We start from the raw sequence: 25223 nt of genomic DNA, 5'->3' as shown, positions 1-25223 counted from the left end.
TTTTAATTAGTTGAAATTTTAAGTGACAAGTTTCAGTTTGGAGAGCAGGTGGTGCTGAGCAGTTACCAGATGAAAGAATGGAAGGGCATGAAATGTTTCTCAGTAGGTAGAGGAAATTAAAAATAAAACACATCCAGCTCATTGTCCAAACCTTATCTGCAGAGAGACATACTGGACGACTGCCAAGCTTGAGGAACTCTGAAATAACATGCATTACTAATTTCAATGCAAAAAGGGCACACAAAAAAAAACAGGAAAATAAATGAAATATAGCATGCTATCAAGTACTTCATTCCAGATAGTTGTCCAAACCACCACACAAAAATCGGATGCAGCAGCAGTTCCAGCTGTTAACTAGGGTTAACCCATTCCAGATATTTCCTCCCACCACTCTCAAGTTTCCTCTTTTCAAGCAAATATGTCAATTCCAAACGCTCCTGTCAGCAGATTTAGGAATTGCTCAGTTACATCAGGGTCACCGTGTGCTTCTCAGTAAGGGTTCTTCAAGGCAACTCAAAATGTGTCAAGCCAAAGCACAAACTCAGCTCTGCAATCAGGGAAAATATACATAATTTTAAATGTTCCTAGTAAATGTACATAAAATTACTGAACAATTCAATTGTAGTCAACATTTGTACATCATTCAATTAGCATTCTAATTGGCAAGATAACAAATGCATCTTTGTTGCTGTAAATTTTAATTTCGCCTCACACTCTTGCTGAAATGCCTCGCAAATATCAATAGTGAACAGCTCTGAATGCTCTCTATTAGATTTTCAATTTAATGCAAACACACTATTATTATTTAACATTATCCATGTTCATTGTTTTCATGTTACATATTGTCACAATAATAGGCAAATCAGACTACTGCCTAACAAGCAGACAGATAATGGTGAGTATGAATGCTTTATAATGTAGAATTTTTTTTTTGAAAAAAGTTTGACTCTTCATGTGATCCAGCATTCTTTATGCTGAAAGAAGATACTTCCAAACCAAGAATCAATCTGAAATGATTTAAACATTCAAGAATGGAATAATTGAAATTTGCTTCCAGATTTATTTATAATTCCTCTCCCGTCTTCACATATCAAAGAAAGAATGGTATTATCAGAGCAGAAAGTAAATAAGTAACCAAACTAGTTGTTTGTATTGATAAGGATCTCTCTGTTGATTATAGACATTGAAAATTGGCCCTGCTGAATGAAACAATGCACATGACCTGAGTTCAGAAACCTACCAATGACTTATTAGAAACTGTAATAGTAAAAATGAAGCAACCATTTGTACAAAAGTGATAAAAGAAATTATCAAAAAATTCTTTACTACTAATCTAACCTCAGTAGGGAAGCTTTGCCATATTTTACAAACAGTGAACATATTTCCAATTCTAATATTAACCAAAAAATCCAACTACTTTTATATTCCACAGTGGTTATGTTTTCTATTAAATTTCCATGGAAATTATTCAGATAGCCATTATCCACAATTTATACTGTTTCTCTGTTGTTTATACTAAACATGCAACAATTACTGCAAGACCCTTGTTCAAAACAGAAATAATTAATCTTTTTTGTATTCATTTTAATCACTGTCTCTGAATATATTGGAGAATAAAAGCACTTTTCCAACAAAATTAATAGCAATGATTTCCAGTTTGCTTAAAAATGTGTTTCTCATAGCTCCCAATACATTGCTTTATGTGACCTACCTCATGAAATCACTATGACTTCAAAGCATAATCTACTAACTTGTTTTCCTAACTGAGATGGTGAGTAACTCCAAAGAGAAAGGAAGGGAATGCATTCTAACAAGGAATGTACATCAATCAGCCAAATTTGTAAGTTGTTTATCTCATGGACAACTGTCAACAGCAGATTGGAATCCCAATTTAAGTCAATTTGAATGAAACATAATTAGATTCTTGGTCGTAGGATGAACAGAATTGAACTGCTTATTCATTGTCCTGCAATTCCAGACCCAAGGTGTTTGAATTTTACCATGAACCCTGCAAATATTGCATATTTTATAATGTAGCTTATACCTATTGTATATCAGTCTGTAAATAAGTGTTAGAATCATGCCATAAGACAAGTGTATAAGATGATGACAGGCATTGATCATGTGGATAGTCAGAGGCTTCTTCCCAGGACTGAAATGGCTAGCATGAGAGGCCACAGTTTTAAGGTACTTGGAAGTAGGTACAGAGGAGATGTCAGTGGTAAGTTTTTTTTACACAGAGTGGTGAGTGTGTAGAATGGGCTGCCAGCAACAGTGGTGGAAGCAGATACAATAGGGTCTTTTAAGAGACTCCTGGATAGGTACATAGAATTTAGAGAAATTGAGGGCTATGGGTAACCCTAGGTAATTTCTAAAGTAAGTACACGTTTGGCACAGCATTGTGGGCCGAAGGGCCTGTAATCTGCTGTAGGTTTTCGATGTTTCTATGATGTAGGAGCAGAATTAGAGCATTTAGCCCATCGAGTCATCTCCACCATTCACTCATGGCTGATCCTTTTCCTCCCGCTCCCCCCTCCTTCAGCCGCACTCCCTGACCTTCTCCCCGTAACCTTTGATGCCATGTCCAATTAAGGATCTATCAATCTCCGCCTTAAGTACACCCAACGACCTAGCCTCCACAGCTGCCTGTGGTAATAAATTCCAGAGATTCCCAACCTCTGACTGAAGAAATTTCCCCACACCCATTTTAAATGGATGCCCCTCTATCCCAAGACTGCGCCCTTTTGTCCTAGACTCTTCCACCATGGAGCATCCCTTCCACATCCACTCTGTCTGGACCTTTCAACATTCGAAAGATTTCAATGAAATCCCCACTCATCCTACTAAATTCCAGCGAGTACAGACCCAGAGCCATCAAGCGTTCCTCATATGACAAACCTTTCATTCATGCAATCATCCTGTGAACCTCCTCTGAACCCTGCCCAATGCCAGCACATCCTTTCTTAGATTAGGAGCTCAGAACTGTTCACAATACTCAAGGTGAAGCCTCAGCATCATATCCCTACTCTTGAGTTCTGGACACCTTGAAATGAATGCTAACATTGTATTTGCCTTCCTCACCACCGACTCTACCTGCAAGTTAACCTTTAGGATGCTCTGCACAAGGACTCCCAAATCCCTTTGCATCTCAGATTTTTGGATTTTCTCCCCATTTAGTAAATAGCCTGCACATTTATTTCTTCTACCAAAGTGCATGACCATGCATTTTCCTACATTGTATTTCATTTGCCACTCTCCTGCCCATTTGCCTGATCTGTCCAAGTTCTTCTGCATCCTGTTCCCACAACACTACCTGCCCCCCCAGCATTCTTAATTTCATCTGCAAACTTGGCAACAAAGCCATCTTTTCCATCAACTACATCATTGATCATACAGCATAAAAAGTGGTCCCAACACTGACCCCTGCAGAACACCACGAGTCACTTGCAGCCAACCAGAAAAGGATCTTTTATTTCCACGCGCTGCCTCCTACCAATCAGCCAATGGTCTAACCAGGCTAGTAACTTTCCGATAACACAATGGGCTCTAAACTTAGTAAGCAGCCTCGTGTGGTACCTTGTCAAAGGCCTGCTGAAGGTCCAAATATACAACATCCACTGTATCCCCTTTATCTATCCTACTTGTAATCTCCTCAAAGAATTCCAACAGGTTCATCAGGCAGGATTTTCCCTGAATGACCCTGTCCTGTCTTTCCTGCATCACCGGGGTACTTGCCAACCTCATCCTTAGCAATTGACTCCAACATCTTCCCAACCACTGAGGTCAGGCTAACTGGTCTATAATTTCCTTTCTGTTGCCTTCCTCCTTTCTTGAAGAGTGGAGTGACATTTGCAATTTCCAGTCCTCTGGCATTATGCCAGAGTCCAATGATTTTTGAAAGATCATTACTACTGCCTCCACAACCTCTACCTCCTTCAGAACCCTAGGGTGCAGTTCATCTGGTCCAGGTGACTTATGTACCCTTAGATATATCAGCTTTATGAGCACCCTCTCCCTTGGAATAGTAACTGCACTCACTTCTCTTTCCTTGCACCCTTCAACATCTAGCACACTGCTAGTGTCTTCCACAGTGAAGACTGATACAAAATACTCATTTAGTTCATCTGCCATTTCCTTGTACCCCATTATTTCTCCAGCCTCATTTTCTAGCAGACCTATATCCACTCTCATCTCTTTTTTTTTAAATTTTTTTTTTATAACATACTTGAAAAAATACTTTTACTATCCATTTTGATATTGTGCAGGTTAGCAGCAGATTGTGTAGGAACTAGGCACTACCATATATTAGGTGCAACCAAAGAAACTGACCAGGTGAAACACTCCTAGGGGCTCATCATTTACATTGCATTACACAAAGATGAATAATGCGCTGGTAACTGCCCCCATTAACACATTTGCTTTCACATTAAGATAATACCTTTGAACCACCCATCCCTGCCCCACCATCACGCCAATGAAAGTAAGTTCTCTGCTTCCTGTTCAGGCAAAAGATTCTGGAATTGAAACATTAACTCTTTCTCTCTCTGCAGATGCCGAATGGTTTGCAACATAATCTACATTAATTTAGATTTTCAGCATTTATTTAAAATATTTTGCCTCTAGCTCCACGTGAATGAGAAGCATTTCTGTTGACTCCCACAAAGATACCTGGTCAAGCTATTTCAATTTTAATCCTAGATTGGATCATTAACTGTAAATCCCTCAAGCCAGATCTTAAATGGTGAACATGTTCCTCAATTTAATGAGACAGTCAATGTATGTATTTATTTATTTAAAGAACAGCTGATTGCTTTTGTTTCTGCACTAATGACAAGGAGATCTTTCAACAGGTTTAACTCCCATGATTAATCACAACTGACGCTATGTGGTCATGATGCAATTTTATTTCCAGGCTTTGAAACCGTATGTGTATCATGTGCACATTTATAGTACTCATGACTTTGAACTGTGATATCTCATAGCTACAGAAAAATCAGACAATAGGAGCAGGGAACATACAAATCAAATTAACAAACTCCATTGATCTTCACCAAGCTCTAATCAACTAAACAGCAATCCTTCAAGAGAACATCAGAAGCCAATTTTATAAAAGTGATATGAAAGTTCTATCAACCCAAGTCCACCTGTAGGTTGACAGTGTGTCCTGGTGATTTTCTGCCCAATTAAGTAGCGAGTGAAGTTTGCCTTTACTGAATCAAAAGTACCCAGAGAGTGTAATGGAAAAGTCTAACAAATCAAGTTCAAAATATTCTCCGCGAGTATAAAAAGACTTAAAATTTGTAAGTATTCCAAATCCTTATACCCTTTAAAAAATTGTCGACTTGCACCACAAATAATCAACTTGCGTGCAAGATGGATATCACGCCAAGTGGACTTATGGTTTTCTTATACCAGGCATCATGTCTGTAATGCATACTGAGATACTGGCAATGCCACATCAAAAAACGCTCCCTGAAAACAAAACTGATTGCATGTTAATTAAAATCAGTCACTGATGTTAAAAAATTGTTTTTACTCACTGTTTTGGAAATAGTGTTGCAAGACTTTTGTACATTTTGGAAACCAAATCATCAGCCTTAATTACTTCAATTAGTTTAAAGGATACTCCAGAGTAAAATTTATTTTTCCATCTGGTTTAATTTATTTGGCTCATTCTCATCCTTTAAATAAGGGCTAGACACAATGATTAGTTTGCATTAAACTCAATTTCAAAGTGAATCTGAAATAATGTCATTCAGAATTTTTCTCTATTTTGGAGAAAAAGCAAAAACAAATCAGAATGAGAAAGTATTTGTCTGCTCTTAGGATGAGGCATTTCATTTGTATTACAAATTGTATTTCTATTATAAACCCATTGATTCTCACTGCTACCTGGACTACACTTTTCCCCACCCTGTTGCTTGTAGAATCGCCATTCCCTTCTCTCAATTCCTCCGTCCCTGCCATCCCCTTCTCTCAGAATGTTTTTCATTCGAAAACTAAGGAGATGTTCTCCTGCTTCAAAGAAGGGGACTTCCCTTCCTTTACCATCATTGCTGCCCTCAACTGCATCTCTTCGATTTTGCACGTCTGCCTTCACTCCACCCTCCCACCACCCCACCCAGGATATGGTTCCTCTTGACCTCACCAACCTCCATATTCAACACGTAATTCCCTATAACTTCTGCCATCTCCTGTGGGATCCCACCACCAAGCACGTCTTTCCCTATGCCCCACTTTCTGTTTTCCACAGGGATCGCTCCCTACATGGCTCCCTCGTCCATTCAGCCCTCCCTAGGCATCTCCCTCCTGCCACTTATCCTTGTAAGTGGTCCTGGAGACTTATCCAACTTGATGCTTTCCAAAAGCTCCAGCACATCTTCTTTCTTAATGTCTACATGCTCAAGCTTTTCAGTCCGCTGAAAGTCATCCTTACAATCACCAAGATCCTTTTCCGTAGTGAATGCTGAAGCAAAGCATTCATTAAGTACCTCTGCCATCTCCTCCGGTTCCATACACACTTTTCCACTGTCATACTTGACTGGTCCTATTCTCTCATGTCTTATCCTCTTGCTCTTCACATACCCGTAGAATGTCTTGGGGGTTTTCCTTAATCCTGTTCACCAAGACCTTTTCATGGCCCCTTCTGGCTCTCCTAATTTCATTTTTAAGCTCCTTCCTGCTAGCTTTATAATCTTCTAGATCTCTATCATTACCTAGTTTTTTGAACCTTCCGTAACCTTTTCTTTTCTTCTCAACTAGATTTTCAACAGCCTTTGTACACCATGGTTCCTGTACCCTACCATCCTTTCCCTGTCTCATTGGAATGTACCTATGTAGAATGTCACACAAATATCCCCTGAACATTTGCCACATTTCTGCTGTACATTTCCCTGAGAATATCCGTTCCCAATTTATGCTTCCAAGTTCCTGCCTGATAGCTTCATATTTCACCTTACTCCAATTAAACGCTTTCCTAACTTGTCTGTTCTTATCCCTCTCCAATACTATGGTAAATGAGATAGAATTGTGATCACTATCTCTAAAATGCTCTCCCACTGAGATCTGACACCTGACCATGTTCATTTCCCAATACCAAATCAAGTACAACCTTTCTTCTTGTAGGCTCATCTACATATTGTGTCAGGAAACCTTCCTGGACACGTCTAACAAACTTCACCACATCTAAACCTCTTGCTCCAGGGAGATGCCAATCAATATTTGGGAAAATTAAATCTCCCACCACGACAACCCTGTTATTATTATTACACCTTTCCAGAATCTGTTTCCCTATCTGCTCCTCAATGTCCCTGTCACTATTGAGCTGTCTATATAAAACAAAAACACCCAGTAGAAACCCCCACCTCTTTTGCCTCCCTCACTGTCCTTTCTGAAACATCTAAAACTGGCACTCTAAGTAACCATTCCTGCCCTGAGCCATCCAAGTCTCTGTAATGGCCACAACATCACAGCTCCAAGTACTGATCCATGCTTTAAACTCATCTGCTTTGTTCATGATACTCCTTGCTTTAAAATACACATCTCAAACCATCTGAGCATGTCCCTTCTCGATCACCTGCCTATCCTCCCTCTTACACTGTCTCCAAGCTTTCTCTATTTGTGAGCCAACTGCTCCTTCCTCCATCTCTTCAATTCTGTTCCCAACCCCCAGCAATTTTAGTTTAAACTCTCCTCAATAGCCTTAGCAAACCTCCCAGCCAAGATATTGATCCCCCTTGGACTGAAATGTAACCCATCCTTTTCAGTACACCTCACGCTTGTCCCAGAAGAGGTCCCAATGATCCAGAAATTTGAATCCCTGCCCCCTGCTCCAATCCCTCAGCCAAGCATTTATCCTTCACCTCATTCTATTCCTATACACACTGTCACATGGCACTGGCAGCAATCCCAAGATTACTACTTTTGAGGTCTTGCTTCTCAACTTCCTTCTTAACTCCCTGTAGTCTGTTTTCAGGACCTCGTCCCTTTTCCTACCTATTCGTTGGTATCAATATGTACCACAGCCTCTGGCTGTTCATCTTCTCACTTCAGGATATCATGGATGCATTCAGAGACATCCCAGACCCTGGCACCTGGGAGGCAAACTACCATCTGTGTTTTTTTCCTGTGTCCACAGAACTGCTCGTCTGACCCCCTAACTGTAGAGCCCTCTATTACTGCTGCCTTCTTCCTTTCCCTACCCTCTGAGCCACAGGACCAGACTCTGTGCCAGAGGTGCAGCCACTGTTGCTTCCACCAGGTTGACCATCACCATCCAAACAGTACTCAAACAGGCGTACTTATTAAGGGGGACAGCCACAGGGGCACTCTCTAGTACCCGACTCTTGCCCTTCCCTCTCCTGACTGTAACCCACAAATGTTGCTAAATTGGTGGCAGGGTAGAGATATGTCTCTACCAGAGGAGATGTACAACACTCCTTCCCTCCTTTAGCCTGTAGGTCACCCTTGGGCAAGGTGCAGTACCTGCTTAGCCCCCAATCAGGGTCACATGAAGCCACGAGAGAAGGTGGATTGTCATATGAGCAGCTGGTGCATGCCACAAGTCCGGGTTATGCAACCACAGATGCCAGGTAGACAACCTCCAAGGTTTACTCATCTTGTAAAGACTGGTCCAGAAGAACACAATGGCAAACCACATTTGTAGAAAAATTTGCCAAGATTATGGATAGAGAAGGAGGACCATGAACGCTCACGTTGTACAACACAGCACATGATGACAGTGATGATGAATGCTACCAACAAAGCAGGGTACAACTTCTCACTGCTGAAGGAAGTAGTTGAAGTTCAAGATCCAGTCATTTTTCTTCAATGCAACACACACAAAATGCTTTAGGAACTCAATGAGTCAGGCAGCAGCTATGGAAATAATTAAGCCAACAATGTTTTGGGCCCCTCATCAGTCTCAAAATATAATCAAAAGGAGGAAGTTACCTTGGCAAACAGTATCACATCCCAATTACTGAATGCCTCTAAAATTGCACTTTATTTCATATTATGGTCCACAAGGTGATTTCATTCTCTTTTTGTCCACAGATTTCATCATGAAAGGAGGGTTGGGAAGGGGAGGGGGAGCGCCTGTGGTGTGTCGAATTACCGGTCTTTGGGGTACTGCAAGTCTGTGTCTCTATCGATGCTTTGCTGCATGCCTGAGTGCTCAGTGGGGGGTGCTGATGCTTTTTTTGCTGGTGGGGGAGGGGGAATCATTGCTTTGTTGCTGCATATGTGTTGGAGGGGGAGCTGGGGGTGCTTTGGGGATCTAACATTTAACTTATTCATTCTTTAGAGCATTCCTCTGTTTTCATGGATGGTTACGAAGAAAAAGAATTTCAGAATGTATATCCTATACATTTCCCAGACATTAAATGTACCTATGAAACCTTTGAATCATGGGCACTGAGAGACCATTTTATTTCACTGTAAAACTTCCAACTAACTATGCATGGTATTGTAGAAGTAGGATGCTCTGGGTTTTAATCTTTCTTGGCTTATCCTTCCTCACAACACCTACCTCACTTTGAAGCATTATGAGGATAAACCAGGCAAGTTGCAGCCATTTAATGCACAAGGTGAAAAGCCAGTCACAACCACAATGAGCAGATTATGTTTGTAGCTTGACCTCTTGTCCTTAGTAATTATTTGGCAATAATGTCTTTATTGAATACCCACCTTAGATAGCATAATGAAAGATAAAAGTTTGCACAAAGCAAGACATTTATCTACTTCTGAAACTATTGAGTAAACCCAAAACCAAGCCATGCCCAGGAAGCTAAACAAAGGCACACCATGGAGAGGTAGGACTGTCTGCCATATTTATTTTCATTGCTTCACTGCAGGTTAGGTGGCAAAGGATTCAGGCAGGCTGAGAGATGCCTCTGCAGAAGGATCTCTAAATGAGAAGCTACACACTTGTGGAAGGGAACTTCATGTGTGCAGACAGGGCATGAGACTAAAAGCTAGTTGGCTTCTTAACTAATCAGGATACGATTTCTCTTACGACTTGTGCCCTCTCCTATTAAGGCAATTACTGTGGCACTCATGAGACACAGAAAAGTAGCTCTACTTCAATCCACAGACAAAGAGTCCAGGTACCAGCAAGTGCCAGTAGAACCTATCCTTCTAGAAGGCATCTATGTTTGAAAGCAGCCAATATAGGGCACCATGCAAAAACTTAACTTTCAGTTCACAATATCTATTGTTACGTACCCCGTAACTGGGTCACTTACCAGATAGAGAGGTCCGTTGAAGTCTGATGGTACTATTTTTAACAGTATTTATTGATAAAAAATACACAAAATAATATCAAGGCAAACATACAGATATATGTCGTCAATACTAAATCTAAAAGCACGGGTCTAATAGTAATCAATAAGAAATAGCTCTATCGTTGTCTAGGGGATAATGTATTGTCCGATGGAAATATAAAAGTCACTCAGTTCATTCAAGCTGCAGCTTTTGGGTTGGAGAGAAAGACGGGTTAAAACTTGCCCATTCCTTTTATGATGTCAATCCTTCGAGAGTCATTGGGAGTTGATTTCCCCATTGTTAGCTAAAAACCGTTCTGCCGTGGTACAGGGCCCACTGATTCCGGGGCAAACGGAAAGGGACGCACGTGGCCTTCCACTGGGTTTTGCTATTACGGGATCGTTAGCGTTTCTTCTGGTGCGTCTGAGGGGCTGTTCCCACAGACCCTCTTTCATCCTGACTCACAGGGTCTCAGGTGTCAATCAGGTTGGGATGATGCAATCCCTTCACCAACCTCCCCCTCGGTTCATTGCCTGGGGCTTCAGTGCATCGTGCAGGATGCAATACACAAGTCCGTCTCCAAGAGACAATAGCCGGTATCAATGGGTCTGCCTTTCGGAGGCCAGGACATATTCCAACTCTTTGTGAATTCTGCATGTCTTTCTCTCATTTCCTGGGTCTCCCAAAATAACTTAATAGTGATCTTGCGATTCTCACAAAGGAGGGGGCTACCCCGCACCCTTCGGCCCCTCAGAGCTGTGGCACGTTCATAACATTATGTTAAGCATGAACCCGTTTCCAATGAATAAGTGGGTGGAAAAATCTACATTTTTGGAACACAAAGATAATATATGAATAAACAATAGGGACAGGATTAGACCCAAGGCCCAGGGAGCTGGATTCACCATTTAGTAAGGGCATGCTTGATTCAGTCTTCAACCTGCACTTCCTGCTGATCTCCATAGTGCTTGATTCTCCTATTGTCAAAACCCCAACATCCCAGCCTTCAATATATCCAATGGCACAGTATCCAAACTTGTCTAGGGCAGACAATTCCAAATTCACAATGCACTGAGGGAAGAAGTTTCTCCTCATCTCAGTCTTAAATAGCCAAAATTATACTTCAGAACCTTATAGTCAAAGTTCAAGATCGCTCAATGTCAATCCCTGTACATAAGTGTAAAGGAGAATGAAATAATTGTTACTCCAGATCCAATGCAGCATATCAAACCACACTAAGATAAAAACCACAATAATAGAAAGACTATATACACAAGTTAGCTTATACACATAGATTATATATACATAATGTGATACTAGGTACAGGAGTATCTGTACATAAGGCGACTAACAAGAAATGATAATGTAGTGTTGGTGGGAGTGTGGAGAGGAGAGTTGGTGGTTGGAAGTTTTCATCAGCCTTGTTATGAATTGAAAATATTAAAATAATTCAAAGGAAGACAAAGGAGTCCAAAATGTAGGTCTAACTTTGTGTTTATTTTAAGCAAGGCGTGCACATAATACGTAGTACTGACATAACTGAAATATTAAATATTACATTCTGATCTCTCCTCTTGGTTTCCCTCATCGACATCATCTGACAAATGCTTTGTTTGTGTATCTCTATTGACTCTTTCTGGCCTTCCATTCATCTGGGCTTTGGTCTTTGCATCTACTTTAACAAGCAGCTGTTTGTCTCCTACTTGGAAGTTCATGCATTAACCTTAAGGTATGAAGAGTAGATTCTGGTTCTTTATACTCACAAAAGCCAAATGCTTTCAATTGTCCTAAAGCTCTTTGAACCCTCTTCCAGCTTAAAAACAAGCCACAAGTAACTATCTGATTAACATATCAGAAGCTTTCTCAGGTATGCCACCTACAAAAATCTGTTGTAGTCAGACCACTGCTTTAGTCACTTCCATGCTTCCTCTGAGCAGCATGGCCTTTCCTTGGTTCCATATGCTTTCCAACTAGAGACAGAGGTCGATACCAACACCTGTTTGTCCTCTGTTGGGCAACAGTTCATGGTGTTCAGCATGGAGACAGGTGTGGCATCATCCAGTGCCTTTCTTAATTCACTTTCAGATGGCTTCATTGTAGGGGCTGTGGTATGCAAATGGTGGCTGGATCTCCAATCATGCCCCAAAATGCTGGTCCTCATGTTTTTACTACATATGAGCCCAAGGTGGTTTGGTGGCCGTTGTAGTTCAGAGTAACAAATATCATTCCCACAGGAGTTATGTTTTCTCCAGTATAAGTTCTTAGTTGGATATCTACAGGCTTCTGATTAGCATCTTTGAAATGCCTCTCAAACTTATTTTGTGGAATAACTAAAACAGCTAGGCCAGTGTCCAATTCAATTTTTATTAATTTTCTGTGCACTTCTGGCATAAGTCATATTGCCTGCCTATTGTTAATTTTCACACCATTCCGTATCACTCTATCCATTATCACATTTTTCATCAAGATCATGCAGATTAGTGCTCCTCTTGAAATTTTATCTTTTTCTCTATGCAGTGCAGTCTGTTTATTTTTGTCTGCCCAACACATTATTTGTACGTTTCCTACTTAGTTGCATTTTCTGCAAGTTTCCCCTTTAAATCTGCATTGGTCTGATGTAAGTGAGTCCCTGCCACAATGGTAACACGATTTCTTTGGCCTAGACAGTTTCTGTTAGGCTGCTACAGTTTTATTTATGCTCATTTTCATTACAGGCTACAACTCACTTGTGTCTCTGTCTGCAGTTTCCATTGAAACAGCAATTTCAACTGCTCTTTTAAATGTGAGTTATGCTTCTGTTGGGAATAGTTTTTGAGTGCTTCCTTTTAAAATTCCAAACTAAACAATCTCTTAGTGCATCATTAAGCCCATTATTAAACTGACAATGTTCAGACAAACTCTTCAATTTAGCCACATATTTCTTTCATTCTGCTTATGAAACCTAAAGTGGTCTGTAATCCACAATGGTTTTGGTTGTAAGTGTTTCTGCAATACATTGGCAACAGTAGTGAAGTTCATCTCTAATGGTTTGGTTGGCACAAACTTTGAAAGAAATTGCCTTTAAATTCAATGCACTCAGCAAAAAATGCCACTCACTTCTCATTGGTTCTTTCATTTGCTTCAAAATACAGTTCCAATAGCTCAGTATACATGAGCCAATTACCCACTGTGTAATCAAACTCAATCTTTCTGATGTAGCCATTCATTTCTAATTTTTTTATGGTTATTATCACCTGGTACTCATTGTTTATGCAACAGTGAATTCTTCCATTTTCTGACTTAAAAAAAAAACTCGATCGTGTCTTCACCTTCAAAAAACATGTGCTGTGTTGCATTTTGTAGCTTAATCGTCTCTGCATGTTTGGGGCTGTGTTTTTTAGTTTGAATGCCTCATTGTGCTTGAACAGGTTGGTAGCCATACCAGGTTTGTTTAAAAATAACTTGTTGCCAATGTTATGCTTTGTAACTTCAAAACATTAAGCTAATTCAAAGGAAGACAAGGGAGTCCAAAATGTGTGTCTAACTGATTTTTTTCTTTAAGTGTGGCGCACGTGTCACATGGTAGCATGATGATATATGCAAATCACGTATTTTTACATACTTACTTCTTGGGGAATGCACCTGTTCTTGAGCAAAGTGGCCCAGCTGTGGATGCAACATAGACTACCCTGGCAGGAGAGTGACAAACAGTCCATGAGCAGGATGGTGGGATATTTCACGATATTGCAGGCCTTTTCATGCAAGATGGCGGCATGACGCAGCGCGCAGCAGCCACTTTGGAATGAATATCTGTAATCTGTCAAGTAGGATGCCGTGTACAATCCTGATTTGATGGAGATGGACGTGCGAAGCACAGAGGAACAGCTGGTGAAACTTTTGAAATGCCTGGTTCGCTGCCACTGTGCGATCGGAAAAATCTCCGGGAGGAAGGCCCCGAATCCTCGGCTTTGCCTGTTGCTTGGCGGCCGGTGCCAAAGCGCTTGGCAGAGATGGTGCTCGGTGCCGGAGGACTGGTCAGAGGCTCGAAGTTTTCGGCCGAACTCGGAGCTGGCTGTGCTCGGGGACCCCAAAGTGCTGTATCGGCAAGCTGCGGCGCTGGAGGTTCATGGCAGGAAGAGTTTTTCTTCCTTCTACCGTCTGCGTGAGATGATGGGCTGTCGGGACTTTGAGACTTTCTTTTAAACCGTGCCATGGACTGCTCTTCATCAGATTACGGTATTGCTTTGCATTGTTGAAACCATGTGTTAGTCAGTCTTTTATCGATTATGGTATTGTCTGCACTGTTGAAACTATACGTTAACTATAACTATATGTAACTATGTGGTTTTGTGTATGTCTTGTAGCTTTAGGTTTGTCTGATGGGTTCGTAGTTCCTTTCCAGGGAACGTGCTAAGACAATAGCGAGGCAGCAGCCTCTCCGGAGTCTGGATTGGGGATTGTCTTTTTTTTTAAACTGCATTGAATTTCTGGTTTATAAATGACAATAAACTGAATCTGAATCTTTTACAGGATCCTTTCAGTGTTTATGTCCTTGATGGTGGGTAGGCTGGTGGCAGTGATGCGGTGTATGCTTCAATGAGAACATTACAGGCGATCCCCAATTTAAGAACATCAGTCACATAGGCACCCATACATTCAAATGAGCTCCAATAATATCAAATTTAAAAGACCAACATATGTACATAACTTGGTTCCTACAAATGGCAGAACAAGTATCCCCTCTCTACTTTTATAATTGTACTTTCTTCTCAGTCTTATGTGTTTTTGATGACATTCAGCACAACACTGTGATAATATAGTGACCATGAATTTTGTATATTTTCTGATTATATGCACAAAATCAACTTTACAGGCATCTGTAACAACAAAGCCCTTCATTACCCAGCAATGTCCTGTCATCACTATGTGTAAACTTTCCTCATTGGCCATTCCAAATAAACCTTTTTCTCTTTCACTTCCAAGACATGTAAAACCCTCATTAAAGGAGACTAAAGCTATACATTGCCTTGCCAAAATAATGTAGAATTATAGTAAAAGTTTTTTGCAATCCATCTCCTTTGCAATAAAATCCAAAATTGAACTTGCATTCTTCAGTACCTGCTATACTGGCATGGGAACTTTTATCTGCAAAGCTATCCAGATATTTCTGGTTACCAATACTTTATAATAGCACACAATGTAAAAATATTCTGTTCTCAATAGTAAAGTGGATAAACTTTATGTTTTCATTTTATTCCATTCTAGTGTCCTTTTGCTGAGCCACTTACCTTCGTAATCAGGGATAATTTAAACCTATCAGCCATCAACTATCTTCACAGTCCACTAAATGCACAAGCAACCATTACCGGGTCGAACAATAAAATTCTTCTTGTGCTTAAGAAATTATACATAATTAGGAAGGATATCCATAACTAAATGAAATCAACAATACAGTTTTCAAGACAAAAAGAAAATTGACATTAGATACAAGATATTCATCTTGCTTTGATTGTGAGAAGTTGTAGGAACTATTATGTTTAATAATCCTGGTCTGGAATAATTTTGTAGATGATTTGAATCACAAGTATTCATTCTCATTGTGGGTTCATTCACAGGACTATCAATTCTATGGTTTTATCTGGTTGATCTTCTCTTCAGGAAAGTGCAGGCAGCTTTAATTGGGGGGGGTGAAGATTTTTTTTGCTCAGTATAATTTCTTTAGTAAAGCCATTGCAAATTCATTGACTGATGGGGAAAAAAGCTGGTTAGTTTGGATCTAAATAGGAAAAAATACCATGCCCTACACTTTTTTCGAGTAATGACAGTTTTGTTCAGATACCATTTATATAGCAGGATACTATGCAAGATCTGAAATGCTTAAACTTGAAATGAACAGAGAAAGGCCCTTGGGGAAAACAAAATCATTTAACCCCTGGATCCAACTCTTCTGTTCACAGAGGTGAGTATAAGCACACACACACACATCCAATAACAAAACATAATATTTGACTGGCAGTGCTATTACTTTTTTTTAATAATTTATATGGAGTTAACCATTACAGGCTTGAAAAATAACTATCCATAAGTCATTCAAACACTGTTAGCAACCATCTGGAAAGGCCCTATAATCCCCATCCTCTCACTTTTAATGTAGCAACCAACAGATCACTCTGAAGTGACTCCAGGGATACATCACTAGTGCCGTATTAAACAAATTGCATATCATGTTTCCAAATCACTGGAAAGACTGATAGCTATTCCAACATGGTGATGTAGTGGAAGGTGAAAATGGCCATTCAATCCCTTTTACCCACACTGACTGATTTCTAAAGAAATCAGAAATAATCGGTATCCTTTATCTATCTTCCACATTTTTGCCCACTGTAATACATCTATGTAGATGGATATTTTGGGGAGGTTCTTCCACATCCGGGGAAGGCAAAGGAGAACTTGATTATTTCCATACATTCTCCATACTCATCCTTTTGGGAAGATCAGCCTTACCCAAGAGTCTTCCTCAGTCAATCCAGTCCAGAGGCTGAAAGTACAGGTGTGCCTAAGGCAACTAGTGTGCACAATATTTAAGGAAACTTACTATTGTAGCAAAGAAGAAAGCCACTCCCCCATCAGGTCCTTGTCAGCTCGCAGCAGAGAAATCACATCAGCCCTATTTCCCTCCTCCCTTCCAACTTATTCTCTCACATCCATTAACTTCCTTGTGCTAATTTGGCCACCTTCCTACTTTTAGTAACTATGTAACCTATAAACATGTGGGACAAAAATGGGAGAACCTGAGGGAATCCTACAGTTATGGGATTAATGAGCCATCTCCACACAGAGAGCACCCAAGAATAAGTTCAAATCTGGATCACTGAAGGTGCAAGAACATCTTCTCACCCACAAAGCTTTCCCCTAGAGCAAGAGTTCCCAACCTAGTGTCCACAGAACCCTCAGTTAATGGTAGGGATCCAAGGCATAAAAAAGGTTGGGAACCCCTGCTCTAAAGATGAATCAAATGTCCAGAGAAGGAATACTAACACGTTTGGATCCTCAAAAACCAGGCTAATTTCTTAAGTGGCGCATACTATGAAAGAAATACTGCCCTGGGCTGGAACTGATTCGATTTTGTGTAATAATCTTCGATTTGCTTAGGTAAATGAAATAAAAGGAGCAGCTTGGATATGAAATCACCACTTGAATTTCTGAAGCATGTTGTTTGCAATGTTAAATTATCCAATAAAATTAAGCTCTATAAATAAATAATCAGAGATTAAGATAGTGTGTGCATGTGAAATAATCTAACAATGTGATTTTAATTTCAAATATTTGTCATTCATGTATTCAGTAAATGAGATTTATTAGAGAAAAATGGATGTAAAACAATCAAATATTATGTTATTCCACGGTCCTTATCAAATCAATAGTGTAGAAGGGATGCTTTGCTGACACATTTTCTAGCTAGCTGATTTTCAGTGAGTAAAATATCAAATGAAAACTATAAAGGTCATAATATTGCAGACATATCATTAAGGATTAAAACATCACAATAAAAGCAGTATGGTAAAGGTCAGAGATGACAGTACATTTCTTTAAGATGATTGAAGTGTTTTGAAATAGTGATTATAGACTAACAAGCAATTTTTGTTGACTTTCTCCATTACTAAACACCTTTCACTCCCTCATAGAAATGCAAACTGTTCAGTAGGGCAGAGTATCAATCTCTTTGAAATACAATCATATCTCATTCAGCATTCTAATTCCAAGAGAAAATGTTTATTTTTATTCCCTAACTATGGCTACTCCCATACATGGTTATCTTTGTCAATGGCAAAATGCTCAGTGATGCATTTGAACACTGATTCTCAGATGCTTTTCTCTGCAAGTTCTGGATCTGAGCATAAACTCCAGGACTTTCCTTTGCCTTTCCACATCTACTGAGTTGTAAGTCACTGATCTATCATGACTTCATTCATAATCAACTCATCTCTTTTTAAGAAAAACATCATATGAACTTGGCATTTAATACATTTTCACTTTTACTTACATTGTTGCTACAAGTAGAGAAAAAAATGGGGCAAGTTACATTGAGTTAAATAGATAATATGACTAAAAAAAAACTAATTTAAAAAGGAAGAAAGTAAGTGAGAGACCAGTTGCACTTCTCAGCGATGATGTTCTGTCCTTAACACCTTTTTAAGCTAATTTAGGTACTACTAAAGATGAGAGAGGTTTACAGTCTGGATCTATAATAAATTCAGCAAAATTCTGATTGCTAAAAAGTTAAAGTCACAATTAGGGGCTTTAAATGATTTTTAGCCTCAGTATTTATGTACAAGTTTCAGGGTCCTTTCTGCTTTAGGACTGCAGAAAAGCTTCTGACTTCTCTGTGAGACTGTGTGGCTTGGAAGAGTGGGTGAGCATGGATAGATATTGTTTCAGACTGTTCCTGGCCATGACAATCCAGAGTAACAACACAAAAAAATACAAGAACTCAACAGTGCAGTCAGGATCAATGGAGAGGAATAAAGAGTCAACATTTTGGGCCAAGATCCTTAATCGGGACTAAAACATTGGCTCCGTATTCCTCTCCACACATACTGGTGTCCCTTGAAACTCTGGATGCTATTTTACATGAACAAAAAATTATGCAATAGCCATGGTTCAGTGACATAATTTCTGCCCCCAAGTTGGACAGTTGTGTCATTCCAGATCTTTCATCACTAAATCTAACCAGTACTAGGAGAGTGCTACACTGTTATATACTAGAACTATGGGGTGCAGCTTTTTATTTTGTGTGAGGCAAGCCAGACTGACGAAGTGCTGAGCTTAACAGGACCTCACCTTGTCATCTCCCACTGCTCTCCAACACTGGGCTCCTCATGGGGAGCAGCAGCGGAGCACAAACTCACGGCAGGAACAAAATCAACCTCACACTCAGTGTCTGCAACACCAACGAATCAATTGTGGGCTTCAGGAAGGGGAAATCAGGAGAAAACACACCACTCCTCATTGAAGGGTCAGTAGTGAAAAGGTTAGGCAGTTTCAAGTTCCCGGCTATCAACATCACAAGAGGATATATCCTGGTTCAACAAGTTTATCACCAAAGAAGAGCAAATCGGCCCAGTGGGGAGCATTCTGACTGACCGCATCACTGCCTCTTAGGGAGGCTCAAATGTGCAGGATCAAAAGAGCCTGCAAAAGATCAGCCATGATTGAATGGCAGAGCAGACTCAATGGGCCAGGTGGCCTAATTCTGCTCCAATGTCTCATCATCTCATGGTCACAGGACTGTAGGCTCAGCCAGATCCATTATGGCATTATCTTCCTCCACTACTGAAGGAATCTTCAAGAAGTGGTGCCTTAGGAAGAGAGCATCTATTATGAAGGACTCTCACTATCTGGGATATTCCCACTTTTCATTACCATCATTGAGGATGTACAGAAGCCTAAATACCCACACCCAATATTTTTTAAGTACAGCTTCTTCTTCTCTTCCATCAGAATTTTGAACGGTCCTTTAATACTACCTCACTACTCCTATTCATTTATCATAACTTACAAGAACTTTTATATCTTGCACTTCAACGCTGCCATGAAACAACAAATTTTACATGTATGTTGGTAATAATAAACCTCAGGAAATCTGCCCACCAAATGTGTGCATGATGAAGTTTCAAAGCCTGCAGAGAGATGAGCAATTCTAGGGGAGATCAGCCACTTTCATATAATTTGTGTATTTTGTTTAAAGTTAACTAAATTAAGTGGATTAATTAAATCAAGCTCCAATATCAAACTCAAATTAAACTCCAATTTAACTTGGAAAACTGTGGGGTGGTGCATTTTGGAAAGATAAATTAAGGTAGGTAAAGGATAAAGATAAAAGATTAGCTTTATTTGTCACATGTACATCAAAACAAACAGTGAAGTGTGTTGTTTGTGTTAACGTACAACAGTCTAAAGATGTGCTGGGGGTAGATCACAAATGTCGCCATACTTCCTGCACCAAAATAGCATGCCCACAGCTTCTCCAATTCTCTGTTTTCCTCTCACAGTCCAAAGATATTTGTAGGTTAACTGGCCATTGTAAATCACCTTGTGATTAGGTTACTGTTAAAATCGGTGGGCTGTTGAGCAGTGCAACTTGATAGCCCGGAAGAGCACTGTATCCCTAAATAAAGTAAACTTACTAACCCATCCATCTTTGGAATGGGGGAGGACACAGGAACACCCAGAAGAAGCCTATGCAGACACAGAGAGAACGTATAAACTCTTTACAGACTGTAGCAAGAATTGAACCCTGATCACTGGTGCTGTATGATATCACACAACCTGCCGCACGAGTATGTCAGCCATGCTGCGCAATGGTGGTCGCAGTAAATAGTGGAGCCCTGGAGAGTGTTGCAGAATGGAGGGATCTCAGAGTACAAGTGCACAGTTCCTTGAAAGTGGCTTTGAATGTAGAAAAATATGGAGAGGAAGGATTTTGGCATACTGGCCTTAATCAGTCAGGGCAATGAGTGAAAAGGTGGGATGTTATGCTGCAGTTGTACAAGATGGTTCTGAGACTGCACTTGCAATATTGGGTTCATGTTTGGTCACCCAGCTACAGGAAAAATATCATTCAGGTGGAAAGACTGAGAGCAGATTTATGAGGATGCTGCTAGGTCATATGGGACTGAGTTATGAAGATGAGCTGAGCAGATTGGAACCAAATTCACTGGAGAATAGGAGACTGGTGGGTTTCCCTATCACCTGCCTCCTTGTATTTCTTCCTCCCACCTTCTTACTCTGACTTCTCCCTTTCAGTCTTGAAGAAAGGTGTCAGCCCAAAACGTCAACTGTTTACTCTTTTCCATAGATGCTGCCCGGCCTGCTGGCATTTTGTGTGTGTTACTCACTTAAATAGGAAGTTTGGATGGCATGGACCAGTTGGGCCGAAGGGCCTGTTTCTATGCCTCATGACATTATGGCCCTGTGACTAAGTACATTTAATTGTTTTAACTATTTTTATTGTTTTATCATTTAATTGTATTTACTTTTTGAAAACAGTTTAATAATTTTAATTACTGAAAACATATTTCAGTATTTCAAGTGTCAAAGTCAAGTCATTATCAAATTACATATGCATCACCATACACTACCCTGAGATTCATTTTATTGCAGGCATTCACAGTAGAACAAAGAAATACAATAGAATCAATGAAACAAAGACTGAAACAACCAATGTGCAAAAAACAATCTGTGCAAATACAATAAACAAACAAACAAATCCAAGAACACGGTTGTAGAGTCGTTGAAAGTGAGTGAGTCCATTGTTTGTGGAACTAGTTCTCAGATGAGGTGAATGAAGTTATCTCTGCTTGTTCAGGAACCTGAAGGTTGAAGGGTAATAACTGTTCCTGAATCTGTGGTGAGGGACCTCATGCTCCTGTACCTCCTTCCTAATGGCTATATATTTTTTAAAATTTTTTAATGCTTACAGAGACACTTGACAGAATTTTAGGTGTTAATTTTGAAATCTGGGTCAGATGTCAGACCATTTTTGCAGGCAGTACCTGCTCTTTCCAGTGGCAAGAAGAATCAGGAGATGACTCCTGAGATCAAATTGCCACTCCAGCTCAGAGTGTCACAGTGGAATGGTGATTTAGGTGTTTATCTGCTCATTCAGGCAAGACAGAACACATTATGCATCTTTGTGTTAAACCAAGATCCATTAATAACTTCTTTAAAGATCTTTGGGGTTCCTTTTCAAGAAGAACTGCAGAGTCCTTCCTGTCATTCTGCTTAATAAATATCCCTCAGCTAATATTCTAACACTTTTTTTGCTCATATTACAGGAATTCTGAAGTAGCATCAGCAAATGCTGTAAAAACTCTGTAGGTCAGACAACATCCATGTAGCGAGGAAAGGCTAATATTTCAGGCCAATGACTTTTCATCAGAACCTACTCATTATCGCTTTGCTACTTAAGGACTTTGCCACATATTCACTGGCTGGTGCTTTCCTAATATAATGATGATAATAATGGTAATACACAAATTGAGAGGTTCTAAATTTATCAGCAACAGTAGAAGAATGCAAGTCTGCATTCCATCTCACACTCCCCCCATCACCCCCCCCCCAAACGATTCTGGCTTAAAATGCAGGGTGTCTACTAAAAGAATGGTAACCAATTAAATCAGAAATGGAATTAAGTATGAAAGAGCCCAGTAGGATTTACTCTTCTGATTTGTCATTCCTCTGTAAAACAGATGGCCAGCAATTGCAACCTGTGCTACTATCTCATTGCCCCTCTTCATATATTTAATTATGTTAGACCTTCTGTTATTTTCTTTATGGATAGTCCCCGATATTCTTTTGCTCTGGTGTTATACCTCTGTTAAATTTGATACTCTGCTCAGATGAGACTCTCAGTACATCTAAATATAGCTTGCAAATTGACTTTGTATTCAAGTGGTCAGAAAATTGTTTCACTATTAATCAAGTTCAGTAGTTATGCCAAATTTATTCTTAGGCTAAATTTATTTCTCTTATAAATTTATAGTTATAATGAGCCATTCAGAAAATATACTTATAATGATGTTCACATTAAAGGCCAAATGGATTCTTGTATTAAAAGCACTCTTTCAAGGATGCAATTAAGCAGAATGATAAAGGAAATTGAATCCCATTCTGGAAAGTTTATTATGACTACCCCTTAAAACAAACAACAATTTCCAAGGTCTTAATAGAGTATCCTTATAATATTCTTTAACGAGAAACGAGTTACAGTGTATTGTCGTTACTGATTAGAATAGCGCAGTTATTAAATTGCATTTGCACCAGTGTGGTATTTATTTAAAATTTACTTGGCTACAACCAAATGCACCTGATGGGTTGTCTTGCCTAATGAAGGGATCACTGCACTGCAGCAGAAAACGCTAACTTTTGGTAAAACTTGGTAAAACTGAATTATTTGTGTCATCAGGTAAGTTATATTTGAATTCAATATTGGTTCTAATATTTGTAAATAGAAAGAGAGTCAATATGACAAGGTTAACATATATATTTAGCAAGTAAAAGTAGATTATAACTATTAATGAGTTCCCACTTTGTAGGCTAAATTTTGCTGAAATCGAACGGGAGAAAAAAGCTAAAATTACAGACATGTCCCAAAACCGAAATGGCATTATCAGACACTGTCGGGTTGTATTCATAGAACCAGCATTCTGCAGTTCTATCAACTATCTTGGGCAATAGTTCTATAAGATTCTAACAGTTCACAAGTTAGACTTTAGGCAGACAAAAACTCTGAATACGATTGCCTGGATATACCGCCTAATGCGGTCCCGTCAATAGCGCAGATTGAGTTTAAACCCAAGTGTCCGCTATCTGTTCGAAGAGGATTCTGAATACAATGGTGTGATTATTGCAAGAGACCTCCAGATCAGTGCAATAAATCTGCTTTGCCAGCACAGACAAAACAACCAAAGCTATGCTGAAGAATACAAATTATCTGTGTATCAAAGTCCGTTTTAAAAAGTGGTACATCGGAACTGGTTAACTGCGCCAAATTAAGTTGGCGTCAGTTTTGAATGAAAACGGGGCTCGGTTACGGCACACCACTTGTGGATTGAATTATTCCTGAAACGACAACTCATTGCAGCTGCCTCCGAAACAAAATTACGACCAACTAATGTTAAGTTGGTCTAAAACGTATTTCTCAATCACGGTTTCTTCACCGTTAAAATGTATTCAAAAGTTGAAATTTAGGATTATGAAACTGCGTCAATAATGCGATTCATTCCAAAACGCTACGTTTCACTTTAAATGAAAGAATTGCCAATTACACAAAAATAAATGTTAACAGATTGGGCAAATTCTCTCTCCTTATTTTCAAGCCTAGTAAAGGACCGGTACCTCAGGCGGCCAAGAGAAGGTAACAACACAAGTGGTTCGAACAAAAGAAGCAGGGGCTGAATAGTAAAGAACTGAAAACATTTAACAAAAGGATGGGATCTTACCATCTTCGTTTTCGTCAAAGACTGGTGTTTTATGGGAATGGTTTGCGCCCATATTCTTCCTCTTCCGCATACCCCGAGAATTCCGACCAGCTGTGAACGACAAGCATCCCACGGAAAATAAGACCACTCAATAGAATAATTTCTGGACTGCTCCGACAGCAGGGCGCGGGCTCTTCGTAGCTGAGTTGCAGCGATTATACAAAAGGGTCCTTGTGTTATCTCTACCCATTGCTTCCAGACTGAAGCAGTTAAATGACAACTTCTTATAAAAGGCAGGTCTACATAATATCGCCGCCAACGTGGTAATGATAACGATCGGAGCTAGACCTAAGCCATCGCAGGGGTCACTGGGTTACCGTTATATTATTCGACTGGCCAATTAAAGGACAGCTGCACCCACCAAGCTTCCCAGATGCAAACACAGAATGTTCTGAGCTCTGGGGCTGTGCGTGACGCGCTGGAATGCAAACCTCGAAGCCTTCAGCTTCCAGTCGTAGCAGATTTGCAAGCCACGGGAAAATGTGACTCTTCCCACTTTGCCAAGTTCCACTGGATTCGAAACTGAAGGAGTTAAACAGAAACCTCTGCCGTCTCACGTTTGTTGCTGAAGCAACATTATGCTTCCATACACATGTTGTCATACCGTCACTCCTGGCAATATTCCTAGCCACCTGAAGTGGGGGCAGTTCCCTGGTTTTTTTTATTTGAACTATTGAAATCGCCTGCTGAATGTGAATACGCTGTGAAGACCGCTTTGGGCAAACCAGACATATGCTCACAGGATACAGCGTTACGCTAAGTAACACCATACAATGCTTCCTAAAACAACACAAAGACAAATGCACAGTACTGAGAGCAAATGTTTTTGTGGGATGAACCATTTCAATAATTAGTTCTACATCTGGAATTGTCAGTAAACAACAAAAATAAACTACCCGTAACACTAATTTGAATTCAGTAGCTGGTGTGACGTACTTA

The 25223-nt window shown here is 39.9% G+C and overlaps 1 protein-coding gene across 3 annotated transcripts in view; it reads right to left on the bottom strand.

The window, feature by feature from the left end:
• The window catches only part of LOC140726361 (serine/threonine-protein kinase 32B-like), a 291326-nt gene extending 266395 nt beyond the window's left edge, over nt 1-24931 (bottom strand). The window contains exon 1 of one of the 3 annotated variants that reach the window (XM_073042634.1): nt 24246-24931. In XM_073042634.1, coding sequence (XP_072898735.1) covers nt 24246-24248 — 3 coding nt within the window. In that variant the 5' untranslated portion in view covers nt 24249-24931. The remainder of the gene's footprint in view (nt 1-24245) is intronic. The other 2 variants (XM_073042632.1, XM_073042636.1) reach the window with 2 other exon arrangements.
• Between the last annotated feature and the right edge of the window lie 292 nt (nt 24932-25223).

This window comes from Hemitrygon akajei, chromosome 4 (assembly GCF_048418815.1).
Source record: "Hemitrygon akajei chromosome 4, sHemAka1.3, whole genome shotgun sequence".
NCBI lineage: Eukaryota > Metazoa > Chordata > Chondrichthyes > Myliobatiformes > Dasyatidae > Hemitrygon > Hemitrygon akajei.
Note: the sequence above shows the minus strand (reverse complement) of the source record. Positions and strands in the feature narration are given on the sequence as shown.